Here is a 16,454-nt window from a genome sequence, read left to right on the forward strand (position 1 = left end):
TGCTCTTAATACTGTGCTTCCCTCATACAATGAAGTGGGCAAAACAATAGGGACACACCAAATGAAGAAGTGTGACGGGAGAGCTGGACAGTCACTTGTTTTTAGGACACATTGTATGATGAGGCTGTCAGAGTAGATGATGTAGAAACAAGAGTAAACTTCATTAAAATTGTGACAGAAAATGTAGGATAAGTTAGTTTAGTTTATATCCATGTCTTTTTTTAAACCTTAGTAAATTAATGTCATCACTGTGCTCCTTGCACCTTTAATACTATGAAAAAGCAGACTGATGCATGCTGACCAAACCATGCAGCCGAGTGAATATCTTGGTTATCCGGCTCAGTGTAGGCTTATTGGGATTTAGATTGATTCGTGCTCTGTCATGACCTAAACTGTCTTCAATCAGCCAAAGTCACAATAACAATTGAGTCAACAGATTTTTTTTATGTTTTGTTGACAGCTGTACAAGTATTGCATTACAGACATGATAGACACATAATACCAGACAGACACCAACACAAACTGTAGCTGATGTTCAGCAGAGAGCTGCAGAGGAAAAAGCCTGCTAACTAAGATTGAAGAAAATACTGATATGGATCTATTTACTTAGACCATTCTAAGTGAGTTCTGATTTGAGGAGAGCTGTTTCCTCTGTACATGAAGCACAGGCACTCTGTACCAGTGGAATCATGCCTCTGAGAGAGCTGATTTATTTTAAAACACTTTGGGACAGACCTGCATGGGCCGTCATGGGCTGTCTCACCTGAGGTAAAACCTTTAATGTCTGTAAATATCTTTTTTTTAATGGTATTCAGTTCCTGATGTTCTGCGGAAACATTTTTTCACCAAACTGATCACCAAAGAGGTACTTAAAGCAAATTGTTGGTTCCTACCTTTTAGCTGCTCTGTTCTGCAGTCTTCCAGCAGGGGGCGTGGTGGTTCAATGTCACTCTGTACATGTGAACCATCCTGAGTCTGCAATGAGGAGCAGGAGCTGCTGGGAGTTGATGTGATGGTGTTCCTGATGTGTTGAGCCTTGCTTTTCTGACTCTCAGTCACAGCGTCCACTTCCTGAAAAGACAGACAATGAACACTTTTGCAAAGGTCTCAGTCAGACGTTTGATGTTGTTATTTGTGAGTTATAAAAGCTCATTATGACGTAAAGTGAGCAGACAGTCTAAACGGTAAATGGACTTGAGCTTTTATAGTGCTTTTTCTAGTCTTCTGACTCAACAACTTTTGTTTCAAAATAATTAAAGGCCTGTCTCTTATTGACGCCCGTTCCAAAAAATGCAGCATCATTTCATTGAGTAAAGTACATAAAAGCTCTTAATTGTAGTTTTACAGTAATTGTAAAGTAAAAAAAAAAAAAAAAAAAGTACTTCAAATGTGTAATGAAAAACAGTAAATGAGAACATGTATTCAGTTAGTTTTTACTACTGACTCCTTTATTATGGGTTTTAAATGTCTTACTTCGGTGTCCATATTTTTAAGGACTGACACTTCCTTCTTCAGGTCACAGAAATCTCTGTAACACCTGGCCCCTTACAGGGAGGGGGTGATTAAAACAAGTGTTGGCAACATTAACTAGCTTTTCATAAGTTCAAGGGTCAACATTGATAACTAAAACAAAAAAAGTACCTCGTTGCACTGGGCAGACTGGGATACAACACTCTTACCTGACTGGTTGTGCCCTTTGCATGTGTTTATAGCTTTAGCTGGTTAGCGTGTCAGATTGTGGTTGTCATAGAAACCTGAGCGCTTTAAACGGCGGTAACTTTAAACTCTGTGAGCCAACAGCTCCTGTAAGTACAAATCATAGGTACAAATCCGTTTGAGATTAAAACAGTCGCAACAACTGAAAAAAGTTTTACACCTACTGACGAAGACACAACGACGGTTAAATTATTACTCTACCTTTTGCTAGCGTTAGCCACGTTGGGTAAATTAATCCTCAGTCTCCATGGAAACCACCGTGATACGGATACAACGCAGGTTAATTAACGACAACTAAGTAGACAACTTCATGATAAACATTTTTTTTAACATTAAAAGCATATCTTGTCTCTGTCTCAATGTCGGAAAAAATATTTTACCGACATTTTCTAGAAAAGTCCTTCAGAGCGAAGTGGCGATTTTCAGTGAGCTCAAGCTGCAGGTGCATGATGCCTTCACGGTCACCTCAAAAACTCGTATACTTCTCTGTCAAAGCAGGCACGGTGGTTATCTTATCAAAAATATACATTTGATAATCCTTGTTGGATACTAATCATTCTAGTTTCACATCCCATCATTGTATCGCTTTAAATGAAAATCAGTACATATTTTTGGACCGATATGCATCGTGAATAACGTAATCAACTCGGGTGCAAACAAAAAGGAGTAGGTTTTAACAGATAGTGGAATTGTTTCCGACCGTCCTGTAAGGCGACATAACCCCTTAGGCAGAAACGTTTTCAACTCGGACCCACTCTCGTTAAATTTGTTGAATTTTTACCAGGAGTCAAAATATCAAAACCACAAGTTTGAAATACAAGTTGATTTACTTATTTAGTCAGACATATTACATTTATATAATACTACAGACATTATGTCTGATCAACAGAGGCGATGCTAGGGTCTGCTGGGGCCCGAGGCAAGAATTAATTGGAGGCCCCTACCCAATGATTTTTCCTCCTTCTTTTTTCATCCCCAGGCGGATAACTACTCTCCATTGACAGCCTGTGGTCTTAGTGTACATTTCTGTTTCTCCTACTAGTGGTATCTTTCTTTTTGAGTGCTTTGAATTATATTTGAGCTTTGAGATTTTTTATTTGAATCTGTTTGGTGATCTTCTAGACTACAAAAAATGGTGAAATGCACTTTACACAGGCCCCTCAGGCAGCCTTCATATCATCTTTATATCTGAACAAGTAGTTCTGTCTATACAGGGACTTTATATTTAATATAAAACAAAAAACACCTGTAAAAGTGTATTAAGTCAGTGTTTCCCTATGTTTATGTTTTCAACTTTTAATTTCATTTTTCCACCCTTCTATCTTAGTTTCTGTCCTGGCCTCATAGATGAGGATATTTTAGATTAAACATCACTGAGAAAATTCACAGACAACGGATGTACAATATCTTTTTACTGTAATAGAACTAAAACACTGATGGGGAAACATGTAAAAAAAACAAACAAAAAAAAAACATATTTACAATGCTCAAACTGACAGGTGCAGATGATAAAAAGAAGTATCAAAACATTTTGGTGAAAAAGTTTTATAAAAAAAAACAGTGTATAGCACAAAAATAAGAGTATAATATAAATCTCTGCACATATTACATTTAGAAACAGCCAACTAAAAAAGCTTACGGGCGATTTTCTGTCAACAGTTAAACAACATACAGGTTAGAAAAACGTCAGATAAATGACAACTTAAAGTGCCTTCCAGTCCACAGGAGACTTTCCAGATTGCTTTAGCAGCTCGTTCGCCTTCGAGAAATGCTTGCAGCCAAAAAATCCTCGATGTGCAGACAAGGGAGAAGGATGCACCGCCTGCAGGACGTGGTGTCGTTCCTACAAACAGAGAGATCCTCATCTTAGAGCAAGAGCAAAATGAAACATTTTAAATGTTTGTATTAAAGATTATACCCACCCTGTTAATAGCGGCTCCTTTCTTCTGAGCATACGCTCCCCACAGCATGAAGACGAGGCCTTCCCTGTTGTTGCTGAGCCACTGCACCACAGCGTCTGTGAACCTCTCCCAGCCTTTGTCTTTGTGGGAGTTCGCCTGGTGTGCTCGGACAGTCAGCACCGCGTTGAGCAACAACACACCTGAAGAGGCAGGTTTCAGTGAAGGGTCATGTTTGTTTATAACCAACAGCTGTCTTTTAATGTGGCCTCAAAGGTTGTCAAATTATTCAATACTATGATACCATGTGTTGGCAAATATTGACGTTTCAAATCCTATTGGCGCCTCTAAAATCACCTTGTTTGGCCCACTCGGTCAGATCTCCGTGTCCGGGGTGCTGAAAGCCTTCAATGTCCGACACCAGTTCTTTGTACATGTTCTCCAAACTGGAAGGCAAGACGTTTCATGAATATGTCAGGTTTGAAGTTAGAGAACTGACTTGTGAAACTGAGACTAAGGTGTCTACCTGGGAGGAGGAGGAACCGGCTGTTTGACACTGAAGCACAATCCATGGGCTTGTTTAGGACCATGATACGGATCCTGACCAAGAATCACTACTTTGACCTGAAAGCACAAACACATCTGAACGGGAGCTTACCTGTGACAAATACTTTCAAACACAACAAAGAAGCACACCCCATACTGACAGATTCATTCACCAACAACCAGATTCCCGACTCTCAAAACATTTCATCTCTGGGGTCAAACGTAACTACAGAGTAAACAAACATGATGGTTAAGCTAAAAGCGGCTAGCTGTTAGCTACATGGTACATCCATTGAGGTAACAATTTCAGACCATCTCCTTTCCTTGTCAGTTGGATTGTTGTTTCTTTTACAGACACGTTGTAAAAACACTCATGTTGTTGCTACAAATCAACAAGTTGGTTATCTATTTCTGGCATCCATCTAACTTTATCGCCATCATCGCCATGGTTATGTTTGATGTGCTTCCTGCTTTAGTCAGCTTGCTCCCTGATTGGCTATTGTTCCACAGTGTGTGTGCTCGGCTGTCTTCACCATTATCCCTACAGAACAGGGCCCTTTCCGAATAGCCACAGTTCAGTATGCAGTACGTACTTTTCAGAATACTGAACTCTCGTGGTCATTCAGTATGCATTTTTTGGGTCCACCTCAGTATACTGAACATTTCAGTATGGATACTAACTTCCGGGTTTTATGCAGTATGGATCGTATGCGTGCTTTCAGGACATGAATTGTATTTTACCACCCACAATGCAGTGCGAAATTAAACGTAAATCGTCACTTCACGTCCGCCTCCAAATCAAAACAAACGAGCGTGGATTAATTTAATACATTTTTAATCTAGAGTTAAAGTCCCACCTGAAATCACTACTTTTAATTAACAACAGAAAATAAAACAAATGTCTGCATTATTATAAAACCTTTCTCCCTCTATTTAAATAATGATTTCTTTATTTAAATGCGTCTTTATTTGTTTATTTTATATTCTGTATATTTCTGTTTTTCATTTGTTCTTTCCTTTATGTACTGTATGTTATTTAGTTATTTAATCTGTCTTTTACTTGATTTACATTGTGATATTGTTTTTTGTTTACCTGACTGTATATGTGCATTACTCTTCTTGAATAAAGCTAAACAAAAAAAACAAAAAAAACAGGTGAATGCGGCCGGTTTGGGAAACGTAAATGACGTCACTTCCATACTGAATGAATCAGAAGAAGTAGGAACAAATATCTACCTACTGAATAGTAGGTACTAAACAGTATACAGCACGGATAGTAGGTACTGCCTACTGACAGACTGAGTAGGTACTTTGTAATTCAGATACAGCCCCGGATTTCATATCATAAATATTAAAGTTGATTAATATCTGTAATTTCTAATTGTCGGCCACAATCGTCTTCCGGGCAGATGAGGGAGGGTGAAATGACTTAACACACCTCACACCACAGGAACATTTGTCGAGACGATCTTTGGAACCATCAGATTATCCCACTTTAAATTAACTTTGTAATGCTTCTATTATTTTTACTGTTTTGATTCCTCTTATCTCCGAGCAGCTCAAAACAGAAACATTCTTTTAAGACTTTTTTTTGTTTATTTTAAAAGTTCAGATTTTGCAAACGGTTGATGCTCTGAATATGAAATAGAGGTGCTCACTTTAAGTGTTTCATGCTTTGTTGTCACAGGTGAGGGAAGCTGAAACTTACATCTCTGACGTCACACATCTGAGTCCAGGTGAAAACGTGCTCAGCAGGTGGGTAAACATTGTGGCGTTTCCTCTCTTCAGACACAAAACTCATCAGCTGTGGAGTGGCAGAGATTTAAAGTTATAACATTGTTTATAACTACACCGATACATCACGTGCAGTGTGGTGACGTCTCCTCTCACCTGTTTAAAGTAAGACTTTCCAAACTCAGCCGACAGTCCCTCTCTCCAGCTCTCCCCGAACCCCGGAGGTGTTTGGATGGAAGACAGTTTCTCCAGCGCCGCCTTCTTGTTCCGGGCGATCCTGTCGAGCTGCTCCGGAGACAGAGGAGCAGGACGCGGGCTGGACGGCTCCGGGTCCCCGGCTGAGCACTTCGGCTTCTTCTGCACAATTTTAGTGTATTTAGAAAAATACAGAGCAGGTGAGAGGCGAGGGGCTGGAGGTGAAACATGCTTTACAAACCTTCGGCAGTGTAGCGCAAACATGCTCGTGTTGTGCTACAAATGAGCAACACTTTTAGCAACAGTTAAGAACAACGCGGTGCTTGTGAATGCAGCTTCATTTACGTTCAGCGCATATCAAACTACAAAACCTCATTCGCTTCAAAAACTACAAATAAAATGTAAGTGGGGTTTTAATATTTTTTTTAGTATTTTTAATAGTTATATTTCAAAGTGACAAGTTAGATATGTAACCTTTGTTTGAAAGCGTGCATTGGGAAGCAGAAGTTTCTCTCACCGATTCTTTCGCATCCTCCTCCGATTCATTTAAATCCTTAGAAACTCTCTTTTTAGAGACAGGTGAAAAAAACGTGTTGATGGTCTTCTGTCCGATCATTTTAGCGCAAAAAACAAACCTGTCGATAAGCTGCTGTTAATGTATTAACTTCTCTGATAAGGTCATGCAGGAGCAAAAACATGCGGCGTGTATCTCATAAACTCACTGAAAATATTTCGCGCCAAAGCAAAGTGACGAAAGCAGACTCATGATAATGAGCTGAGGGTTGTTCAAAACAAGCAAACTGTTGCTAAGTGTTGCTTATAGTTTGTGACTGACACGGTATCCATCAAATACGTTACGTTTTCCTCAAAAATATTTCATATTTGAGTTGCTTTGCGCTTTTAAAATTAAAACAAATTCGTTTCACATTTATTTTGTTGTGTTTGTGTGCAGTATTCGCAATGTGCAATATATGTTGTTTGTGGTGTCAAGGCCGTACAAAAGGGGGGGAAATGCGTCCCGGGGGCCAATTATGATTACATCCTCCATCCAAAAATTAGAGGAATCATAACCATTTTTTTTTCAACCTTAATGGAAGAATGTGCGACTTTTTGATTCAGTAGATGGCGCCATTGAGCACCAGCATTAAACCACAACAGACTGCTGTTTGGCGACACCAACGCTATTCTGAAGCCTCGTCTCTCCTCCAGCGACACACCTCCAACCCCTCTCCACTCGCGTTTGCACAAAGGCGTTATGAATAAGAACAAAACACCATAATTAAGCACAAGCAGCGGACAAAATTGTGACGCCACTCAGGCTTCATCACCCTGTTTACTTAATAACAGTCAAATGTATCACTTATTGTGAATATTAGCTACTGATAAAGTAAAAATAATAAATAAGAGGGCTGTTTCTTCAGCATGCTGTAAATCTTCTCATCTGACACCTACAGGGATTAAAAATTACAATTAATAAATATTCCATCTCCTGTATGATGGACTGTTTTGATTTTCAAGGTCAAACAGGGGCATCCAAAGTCCTCACAGGAGCTTTTAAATCACTCTAATGTTAGTGTTTCATTCTTCTTTCATCATTCAGGTGACATCAGAGCTCCTCAGAGTGACACGGACAGCAGACTGCTATGGAGAAGTTTGTGGCTCGGGGAAAGAAAAAGGGATCGGACAGCAGCGACGCAAGAATTCAGAGGAAGAAGATTAAACTGGAGAGTGGTGATGAGCAGCAGCAGCAGGAGGAGGGGGACGATGAAGACGAACATTCAGCTTTAGCAGAGTTTTCTCATCCGGTTCCCTGGCAGAAAGTCGAAGCAGAGGGACTGGACTGTGATTACGCTCAGCTGTTCTCTAAGGAGGAGGCCGACCAGCTTTTTAAACGTCTGGAGGAGGAGGTAGTGTACTCAACAGGTAAGACCTTTTTCTGTAGAGTTCAAGGTTCTGAAATATTTTAAACTTGGATTATTTTCAAATCATGTTCTGCTACCCAAATGTGGCCAACTTAGTTGTACAATTGCAGTTTTGCAGAAGTTTGCACTTCTGATTCTGATTCACTTACAGCATCATTTATGGCAGAATACTTTGCATGAAGGAGAAGATGATGAAATATGAAATATGACTTCAAGGTGGAAAAGATTTTATTTTTTAAACACAGGGTGTGGATGGCAGGGCAAATAACGAGTATTAAAAGGCAAGTTGTAAGCAAACATAAACTTTTAAAATTGAGATAATGGGAATCAAAGCCATTGAGTCCAACAAGACATCTGAAAGGCACCGACCCTATGCTGTGCAAAAATGTTATCACTTTATCTTTGTTAGGGTCCTAACAAGTCTTAAAGGTCACATATTCTGTAAATTAAACTTCACCATGTTGTTCTAACACCAGAGACTAGTCTGTCTACAAATCCCCCAATGATGAGAAAAGTCCATCCTCTCCGTCTTTTCCCTGCTCCACTTTTCAGAAAATGTGTGCTCAAACAGGCTGTTTGGAGATTTTCCCTTCATGACATCACAAAGGGCAGTAGCCCCTCCCCCAGGTGGGTGACACTCCTACAGCTAGGTGTTTGTTCTGCCCTCTGAGTCTGCCTTCTCACCGTAAACAATAGAACATGGAGCAAGAAAGCCAGAGAACACCCAAGCCCTTCCAGAGAGGGGGTGTGGTCAGACACAGCTTATTTACATATTTAAAGGTACAGACACAGAAACAGCCTGTTCTGATCAGGGCTGAAATAGAGGGGTTTATAGACATGATCAAATACAGGATCAGAGTGGATTTAGAACAAGAAACTTCACACACATGTTTTGAGGAGCTCTGAGATTTATTTAAACTGTTTGAAGAGGAGGAGAATATGTCACCTTTAACTTAGATTTGTGCAGCAACCCTGGACAAGAATCTGGAGTTGTGTTTTAAACATTGTGTTTGTTTTTGTTCCAGGGGAAGAAGCAAAGGTGCAGGTATTTGGAAAGGTGTACAATATACCGAGGAAGCAGGCCACGTATGGAGATGAAGGTCTAACTTACACTTACTCTGGAGTGACTCGTTCAGCATGTTCATGGACTCCAACCTTGGAATACATTCGAGATGCTGTGACAAAAACAACGGGACAAACATTCAACTTTGTTCTAGTAAACAGGTAAGAATAATGAGTCATGATGGTCACTTTTTAATGACTGTCTGCTTCAAGTGTCTCTCTCTCCATCAGGTACAAAGATGGCCAGGATCACATGGGGGAGCATCGTGATGATGAGAAGGAGCTGGACCCCCTCTGCCCCATTGCCTCGGTCTCTCTGGGAGCAGCTCGAGACTTCATCTTCAGACACAGAGATGCTCGGGGGAAACGGGGCCGCCGACAGATCGAACCTGTGAAGCTGGAGCTCGCTCATGGAAGTCTGCTCCTCATGAACTCGCCCACCAACACCTTCTGGTACCACAGCCTCCCCGCTCGCAAGAAGATCATCCTACCTCGCATCAACCTCACCTTTAGACGCATCCTACCAGACAGAAAGAGATGACCAAGAAGAAGAGGGCTAGTGGCCAAGGAGTCATTGACTAAGATTCACTGATTCATTTGTAAATTCACTCATTTACAAATTAAAAAAAAGTGTGTTTTAAAGAAGGTTGTTACCATATCAGATTTTAAAACCTTGATACAATACCAGTTAAATCAAATGATATCAAGACCTGTTTCAATACCACGGCAACAAAAATAGAAGTCCTGGGCACTTGGTATTGGTTCATTTCTTGTTTTCAATGATCAAACATTGCAGGCCATCTTCTGCAGACTGTCTTAATTGCACAAATACATTGGCAACATTTCGGTACCAAAACGTTGCCAATGTATTTGTGCAATTTAGATAGTGTGCAGGAGTTCGCCTGAAATATTTGATGCATTCATTTCTGTCGTAAGCACCTGACTAAGAAAAATAGATGTAGGTTACTTTGTTTTAAAAGCTTTAGCCCTTGGTTGGCCTAGTGGTTGGTTCAGGCGTCCCATTTGTGGAGGCATCGGTCCTCAGACTGGGCGGCCCAGTTTGGGGTCCAACCTGTGACTCCTTTGTTGCGTGTCCCCACTCTCTCTCTCCTTGATTTCTGACTCTGTCCTTTGTCCCCCAATTAAGGCATAACAAGCCAAAAAAATATATATATAAATGAAGGATATTGCATCGTTTTAAATGGTGTATGTAAGCTTAATTATGTATGCTTAATGTGTTGCACTGGAACACTCTGTTTGTGTACTTTGGTGAAGCAATGGAGCACTGAATGCTGGTTTCATATTCAGCTGTGTGTAATATTGGAAGCAAAGAGAAGGAGTTTTCGGACACAACTTCACCAACAAGAGGTCAAAAAGCTCCAGAAACACTTAAAGAGCAACTTTATTCATTTTATGCGAGCGATGCATTATGGCTTGTGTCCTTTATAAGAAATCAAGAAACACATTGCTAACATCTTTGGCTGTCGGGGATTCCAGCCAGGAACCTTCTCGTTGTGAGTCAACAGCGCTAACCACTGCACCACCGTGTGGCCACATACTGTATAACATTTATAAACAGCCAACTAAAAAAGCTTACGGGTGAGTTTCTGTCAACAGTTAAACAACATACAGGTTAGAAAAACTTAAAGTGCCTTCCAGTCCACAGGAGACTTTCCAGATTGCTTTAGCAGCTCGTTCGCCTTCGAGAAATGCTTGCAGCCAAAAAAATTTTTATGTGCAGGAGACACGGGAGAAGGATGCACCGCCTGCAGGACGTGGTGTCGTTCCTACAAACAGAGAGATCCTCATCTTAGAGCAAGAGCAAAATTAAACATTTTAAATGTTTGTATTAAAGATTATACCCACCCTGTTAATAGCGGCTCCTTTCTTATGAGCATACGCTCCCCACAGCATGAAGACGAGGCCTTCCCTGTTGTTGCTGAGCCACTGCACCACAGCGTCTGTGAACCTCTCCCAGCCTTTGTCTTTGTGGGAGTTCGCCTGGTGTGCTCGGACAGTCAGCACCGCGTTGAGCAACAACACACCTGAAGAGGCAGGTTTCAGAGAAGGGTCATGTTTGTTTATAACCAACAGCTGTCTTTTAATGTGGCCTCAAAGGTTGTCAAATTATTCAATACTTTTTGATAACACATGTTTTAAACTGATACTCTCTGTAATTTTTAAGGATGGACAGGATAAAAAAATACAGGAAATTAAAAATCTACAGATCTTCAGTCATATTTTTATCCAAAGATGCTGCAAACCAAAAAGAGAGAGCAGCTGCGGTTTGTTGAAGTTGACAGGTCGTTAAATATTTCTGTTTCAAATCCTGTTGACGTCTCAGACACGTGTAAGAAATAACGTTTACATCTCCCGAAAAACCGACAGAGCAGAGGTGGAGACACTGTCTGAATTGCAGAAAGAAAGACATCGCCAATGTTTCAGCTCAGAAACATTGCCAATGTATTTCTGCAATTAAGAAAGTGTGCTAAAAGTTTTCTTGCCATTTTTGAAGATTAAAAACATGAATACCAAATATTGGGCGCCTATAGGACCTACTTCTTGTTGCTTTAGTACAGAAACAACAAGGAACAACACTATATAGAGAAGGGAAACTATTTCAAATGTGATTTAAATTATAAAAATGATTTTTAGTATTGTGTTGAAGTCTAAAATTCTGGTACCCTCACACCCCTAATATGGGCTTTTTTCAAAATGTAAAGTGCACTGGTGGGGCAGTGGTTAATGCGTGCGTCCCATGTATGGAGGCCATAGTCCTCCAAGTGGGCGGCCCAGGTTCAAATCCCAACTGTGGCTCCTTTCCCGCATGTCATTCCCCACTCTCTCTCTCTCCCTGATTTCCAGCTCTATCCACTGTCCTGTCTCTCCATTAAAGGCACAAAAAGCCCAAAAATAAATCTTTAAAAAAATAAATTTAAAAAAATCACCTTGTTTGGCCCACTCGGTCAGATCTCCGTGTCCAGGCTGCTGAAAGCCTTCAATGTCCGACACCAGTTCTTTGTAAATGTTCTTCAAACTGGAAGACAAGAAGTTTCATGAATATGTCAGGTTTGAAGTTTGCGGACTGGCTTTACAAATGAAAGAGTTTAAAACGGGAGGTGAGTGGTCTACCTGGGAGGAGGAGGAACCGGCTGTTTGACACTGAAGCACAATCCATGGGCTTCGTTAGGACCATGATACGGATCCTGACCAAGAATCACTACTTTGACCTGAAAGCACAAACACATCTGAACGGGAGCTTACCTGTGACAAATACTTTCAAACCACGGGGCACTTTAAAGAAAACAATGCAGTAAAATTAGTCTGTTTATGAAGCGCAAAAAGATCGATTAAGTTTGACAAGTTGTATTAAAACACTTATAGAGCCGGGCAAGAAGGTATGCTCCACAGATTTCAACAACTTCACTTGGTCGTAATGCCAGAGTTCAGTTGAGAGTGAAAGCAACAGCATGGAGAAATTTGATTTGGTGCTCTTTGGCACCCTCCGGAGGTCTCTGAGTGTAACTGCAGTACTGTAAAACACACACGGGCTGAATCCCATTTCAGGGGCTGCAGCCTTCAGAGTGCACATTTAAAGATTACGTCACAGCAGTCTTCAATAACTTAACTTTAACAAAACTTAAATGAATGTCTTGTAATGCTGCTTCTATTACTGACTACTTAATAATCCTCCTTTCAAAGATATTTGTTGGGCCTTTTTTTGCCTTTATTAGTCAGGACAGCTGAAGAAAGACGGGAAATGTTGTGAGGAGAGAGAGAGGGGGATGACATGCAGCAAAGAGCCGTAGTCGGATCTGAACCCAAGGTCGCTGCGCTGAGGGCTATTGCCTCTGTACGCAGTGCGCATGTCATAACCACTAGGCTATCAACGCCCCAAAACCAACATCTTTTAAAGAGTCCATATTCTGCCCTTTTTGGGGTTTGTATATTTAATCTATGTTCCTACTTTTGTACGTTCACAATAGCTAAAGTCTGAAAAAAGTGTCCGTTTTCATGTACTGCTCCTCCTTGCTCCCTCTACGCTCTGAGTCCGTCAGCTACACTCTGTTGAGCCCACACTGTTAGACCCCACGTGGGCCAAGTCTGCTCTGATTGGTCTGCCGATCCGCTCTGTCGTTATTGGTCAGTTGCTCAGCACGCTTCTCGGAAATTTCAACATGAGCTGCAGGGCTTGCCACAACGAGCCAACGGGCTTAGATCAGTGATCTCACACTGACAATGACGTCGCACTGACAAATGTTTATGGAGGGGGGCTAGAACCGAGCGTTACATGCGGCTAATGCTACAGCTAACAGGAGGACGTAGGAGAAGCTGTGTTTCCTCGGACTTTGAATTTTTGCACATAGATGTGCTTAAACATGCACAGGACACATAGAAAACACATTAAAGAGCAAATAAAACCAGAAAAAGCATAATATGGGACCTTTAATACATTATTTCAGATTCAGAAGTTGCCCTTTGAATTAAATACATGTTTCTTATCTAAATAGAATTGCTGTCCTATCTTAATTATTTCTGTGATGGAGTTCATGTATCTGTGTAGATGTAGAGACATTTCACTCACTCCCTGACAGCAGTCACAGCTGTACTGATAGGGTTACCTGTGACTACGACAACCAAGGTCACTCTGTGTCTCCCCTCATGTCTGGCTTGGTGTGTGCTCTCTGAAACCTCACATTCTTCTTGTGTCAAATCACAAGCTTTTTGGGAGATCAGGAGCCCGTTTCAGAAATCAGGTTTAGTGCAAACACTGAGTCAGTTAGCCCTGAATTGAAGGGAAACTCTGGGTTTTCTGTTTCAGAAAGGGGGGGGGGTCACTCAAACCCAGAGAAAGAGGGGTAACTCCAGCCCGTTCCAGAGAGGAAAGTAACTTTATCTCTGAAGTCAGTTACTATGGCAACTGAGTCCGTGAACATAACCTGTTCAGAAGCAGGTTTTCTTCAATGAACCCCGAGTTTCTCTCTGTCTCCTCCCACTTTCTCCTTCTGGATTGTATCTTAATGAAAATCAATTTAAGTTTCAACACCAGTTTTGACCTGCAACATTATAATTGTGATCAAATATGAATTGAATAGACTACATGACGCGAGCAGCCGTCTTATCCCACACCACTTCTCTCTCCTTTGCCGCAGTTTTCCTTCTTAAGACCTGTTCATATTCGCTGGTACGAGGACCTATTTTTTGTCACCTGTTGCCATGGTGAATCGTAGTATCGGGGCTCCATTGATGTTGGCTGTTTATCGTCAAGGTGCACAGGCTGAACACCGAGTGAACCTACTCAGAGTTGATTTAACAAACTCAAATCTGCTGATCTGGAACCTGAGGGTAAATCAACTCAGAGCTCAGGGTTAGACTGAGGGTTTGTTCAACCTTCTTTCTTTTCTCCCTGACTTCAGCATCATGTTGAGGATAAATACAGAGCCTAAGCGACGGTCTCACAGAGCTAGCTTCATGCTACATGTGTGCTGCTCATATATATATGTATAACTACTTCAACTTAAGCCATCTGAGGGTCCTGAATCCTTCTTGTGTGAAGTCAAGTATCGACATATTTCCTCAAGCATTTCATGCTTTGTTGTCACAGGTGAGGGAAGCTGAAACTTACATCTGTGACATCACACATCTGAGTCCAGGTGAAAACGTGCTCAGCAGGTGGGTAAACTTCGTACTGTATCCTCTCTTCAGACACAAAACTCATCAGCTGTGGCGTGGCAGAGATTTAAAGTTATAACACTGTTTATAACTACACCGATACATCACGTGCAGTGTGCTGACTTCTCCTCTCACCTCTTCAAAGTAAGGCTGTCCAAACTCAGCCGACAGTGCCTCTCTCCAGCTCTCCCCGAACCCCGGAGGTGTCAGAGCAGAGGCCATTTTCTGCTCCTTTGCCTTCTTGTTGCAGGAGGGCAGAGGAGATACTAATAACTTTATTTATATAGCAACTTTAAAAACAAATGTTTACAAAGTGCTGTGACAGACAACGCAAATACAGCAACACAACAACAGAACAGAGATCAACAGACGGGCCAAACAGAGAGGGCAAACATAATATAAATGCAAACAACACAAGGAATAAGATCAAAATCAACCAGGAGAGAACGACATTCAAATAAAAATTGAAGGAGAGTGGGACGACATCACATCACAGGCTGTAAACACAGAATGAACCGTCTATTTTATTTTAAGCTGTATACACTAAACAAAGCTTTCAAAATAAAATGAAAGAGTTCAGATAACTAGCTAAGCAACAACAAATATAATATATTACACTTAATGAACACGTAGACGGTACAGAGCTTACCTCTCCTATTGTTCCATTTCTTCTCATTGAGTCTTTCATTTTATAACCATTAAAAATGATTCTTGAAATGGTGTTTTCACTTCCCTAATGTTTGACATGTTTATTTCTTCACTGCCGCTGATCCACACATTAACCCCCCCTTTTTGTTGTGATACAGAGTGGGTTCACATTGGTCCTTACAGCGTGTTGTTTTTACATAAATATTCCTCTGAGATGTTGTTTACATTCCCTCTGCTGGAAAGAAAAAAAAACCCTCACATGATGATTTGAGTTTTTTTTTCAAATTGATCAAAAAGACATGTTTTCTAAATCACAGCAAACTGCAGAACACAAAAGGTGAATCTGTTGATTACAGCTGAGATATTTACAAATGGTAATATTTATGTACCATTTTGAACAGAAATTGTTTGTTTTTATTTGGAATTATACTTTTATAAGGCAAGTAGAAAATACAGCGTTACTCGTTTTTTAAAATCTAATCCGTGTTTACAAATGTAAGTAGTGATCATAGACTGTAAATATTAAGGTAGGGCTATAAGTGACGTCAGATTTGTAGCTGAGCATGCTGAAGGTGGGGCTGCACAGACTGTTTATACAGAAACCTTTAACTACATTGTTGTTCAGTACAGTAACAATTGGGAAGACGGTGGTGCATTTGAACGCTGCGTGAGGCACAAAAACTACAAAACCTTACTTGTTGGGAAAACTACAAGTAGGCTAAATAAAATGCAAGCGGACTCTGTGACGCAGAAGTTTCTCTCACCGGCTTTTTGGCGTCCTCCTCAGAGTCTTTCAGATCCTTAGAGACTCTCTTTTTCGAGACACGCCTGCGGGTCTTCTGTCCGTTCATTTTGAGGGAAGACAAGTGTCGATAAGCTCTCTGATATTCCCCTGCAGGCTCCACTGACGCAGCTTGTTCCTAAAACTCCTGGTTGCAGCACGCAGAATGGGGGCGTGGTCTTATATGGGCAGCGCTGGACGTCTTGAGGGCGTGGTCAGATGTGTATGGATTAACTTTTGGGAGCTGTAAAATTATAAACCTGCATTTCAATTTAATAC

The 16,454-nt window shown here is 40.9% G+C and overlaps 3 protein-coding genes across 4 annotated transcripts; 1 reads left to right on the top strand and 2 right to left on the bottom strand.

The window, feature by feature from the left end:
- Positions 1 to 3,245: 3,245 nt before the first annotated feature.
- Positions 3,246 to 6,780, bottom strand: LOC132974864 (uracil-DNA glycosylase-like). 2 transcript variants are annotated; one of them, XM_061039166.1, is made up of 7 exons: positions 6,607 to 6,780; positions 6,051 to 6,251; positions 5,869 to 5,964; positions 4,141 to 4,238; positions 3,972 to 4,060; positions 3,639 to 3,817; positions 3,246 to 3,559 (listed from the first exon to the last, which is right to left on the bottom strand). In XM_061039166.1, the coding sequence occupies exons 1-7, from the start codon at positions 6,703 to 6,705 to the stop codon at positions 3,419 to 3,421; spliced, it is 903 nt and encodes a 300-aa protein (XP_060895149.1). In that variant the 5' UTR covers positions 6,706 to 6,780; the 3' UTR covers positions 3,246 to 3,418. The 2 variants fall into 2 exon arrangements, with proteins under 2 accessions (XP_060895149.1, XP_060895148.1); XM_061039165.1 differs by lacking the exon at positions 6,607 to 6,780 and having other exon boundaries at positions 6,051 to 6,353.
- On the top strand, positions 6,368 to 10,119 carry alkbh2 (alkB homolog 2, alpha-ketoglutarate dependent dioxygenase). The gene is made up of 4 exons (XM_061039171.1): positions 6,368 to 6,490; positions 7,690 to 8,012; positions 9,037 to 9,235; positions 9,305 to 10,119. Exons 2-4 carry the CDS (start codon positions 7,733 to 7,735, stop codon positions 9,612 to 9,614), a joined length of 789 nt encoding a protein of 262 aa, XP_060895154.1. The 5' UTR covers positions 6,368 to 6,490; positions 7,690 to 7,732; the 3' UTR covers positions 9,615 to 10,119.
- A 332-nt stretch (positions 10,120 to 10,451) lies between these two features.
- Positions 10,452 to 16,352, bottom strand: LOC132974868 (uracil-DNA glycosylase-like). The gene is made up of 7 exons (XM_061039170.1): positions 16,159 to 16,352; positions 14,882 to 14,986; positions 14,700 to 14,795; positions 12,206 to 12,303; positions 12,022 to 12,110; positions 10,940 to 11,118; positions 10,452 to 10,860 (listed from the first exon to the last, which is right to left on the bottom strand). Exons 1-7 carry the CDS (start codon positions 16,243 to 16,245, stop codon positions 10,717 to 10,719), a joined length of 798 nt encoding a protein of 265 aa, XP_060895153.1. The 5' UTR covers positions 16,246 to 16,352; the 3' UTR covers positions 10,452 to 10,716.
- Positions 16,353 to 16,454: the final 102 nt, after the last annotated feature.

Source organism: Labrus mixtus, chromosome 5 (assembly GCF_963584025.1).
Source record: "Labrus mixtus chromosome 5, fLabMix1.1, whole genome shotgun sequence".
Classification (NCBI taxonomy): Eukaryota; Metazoa; Chordata; class Actinopteri; order Labriformes; family Labridae; genus Labrus; species Labrus mixtus.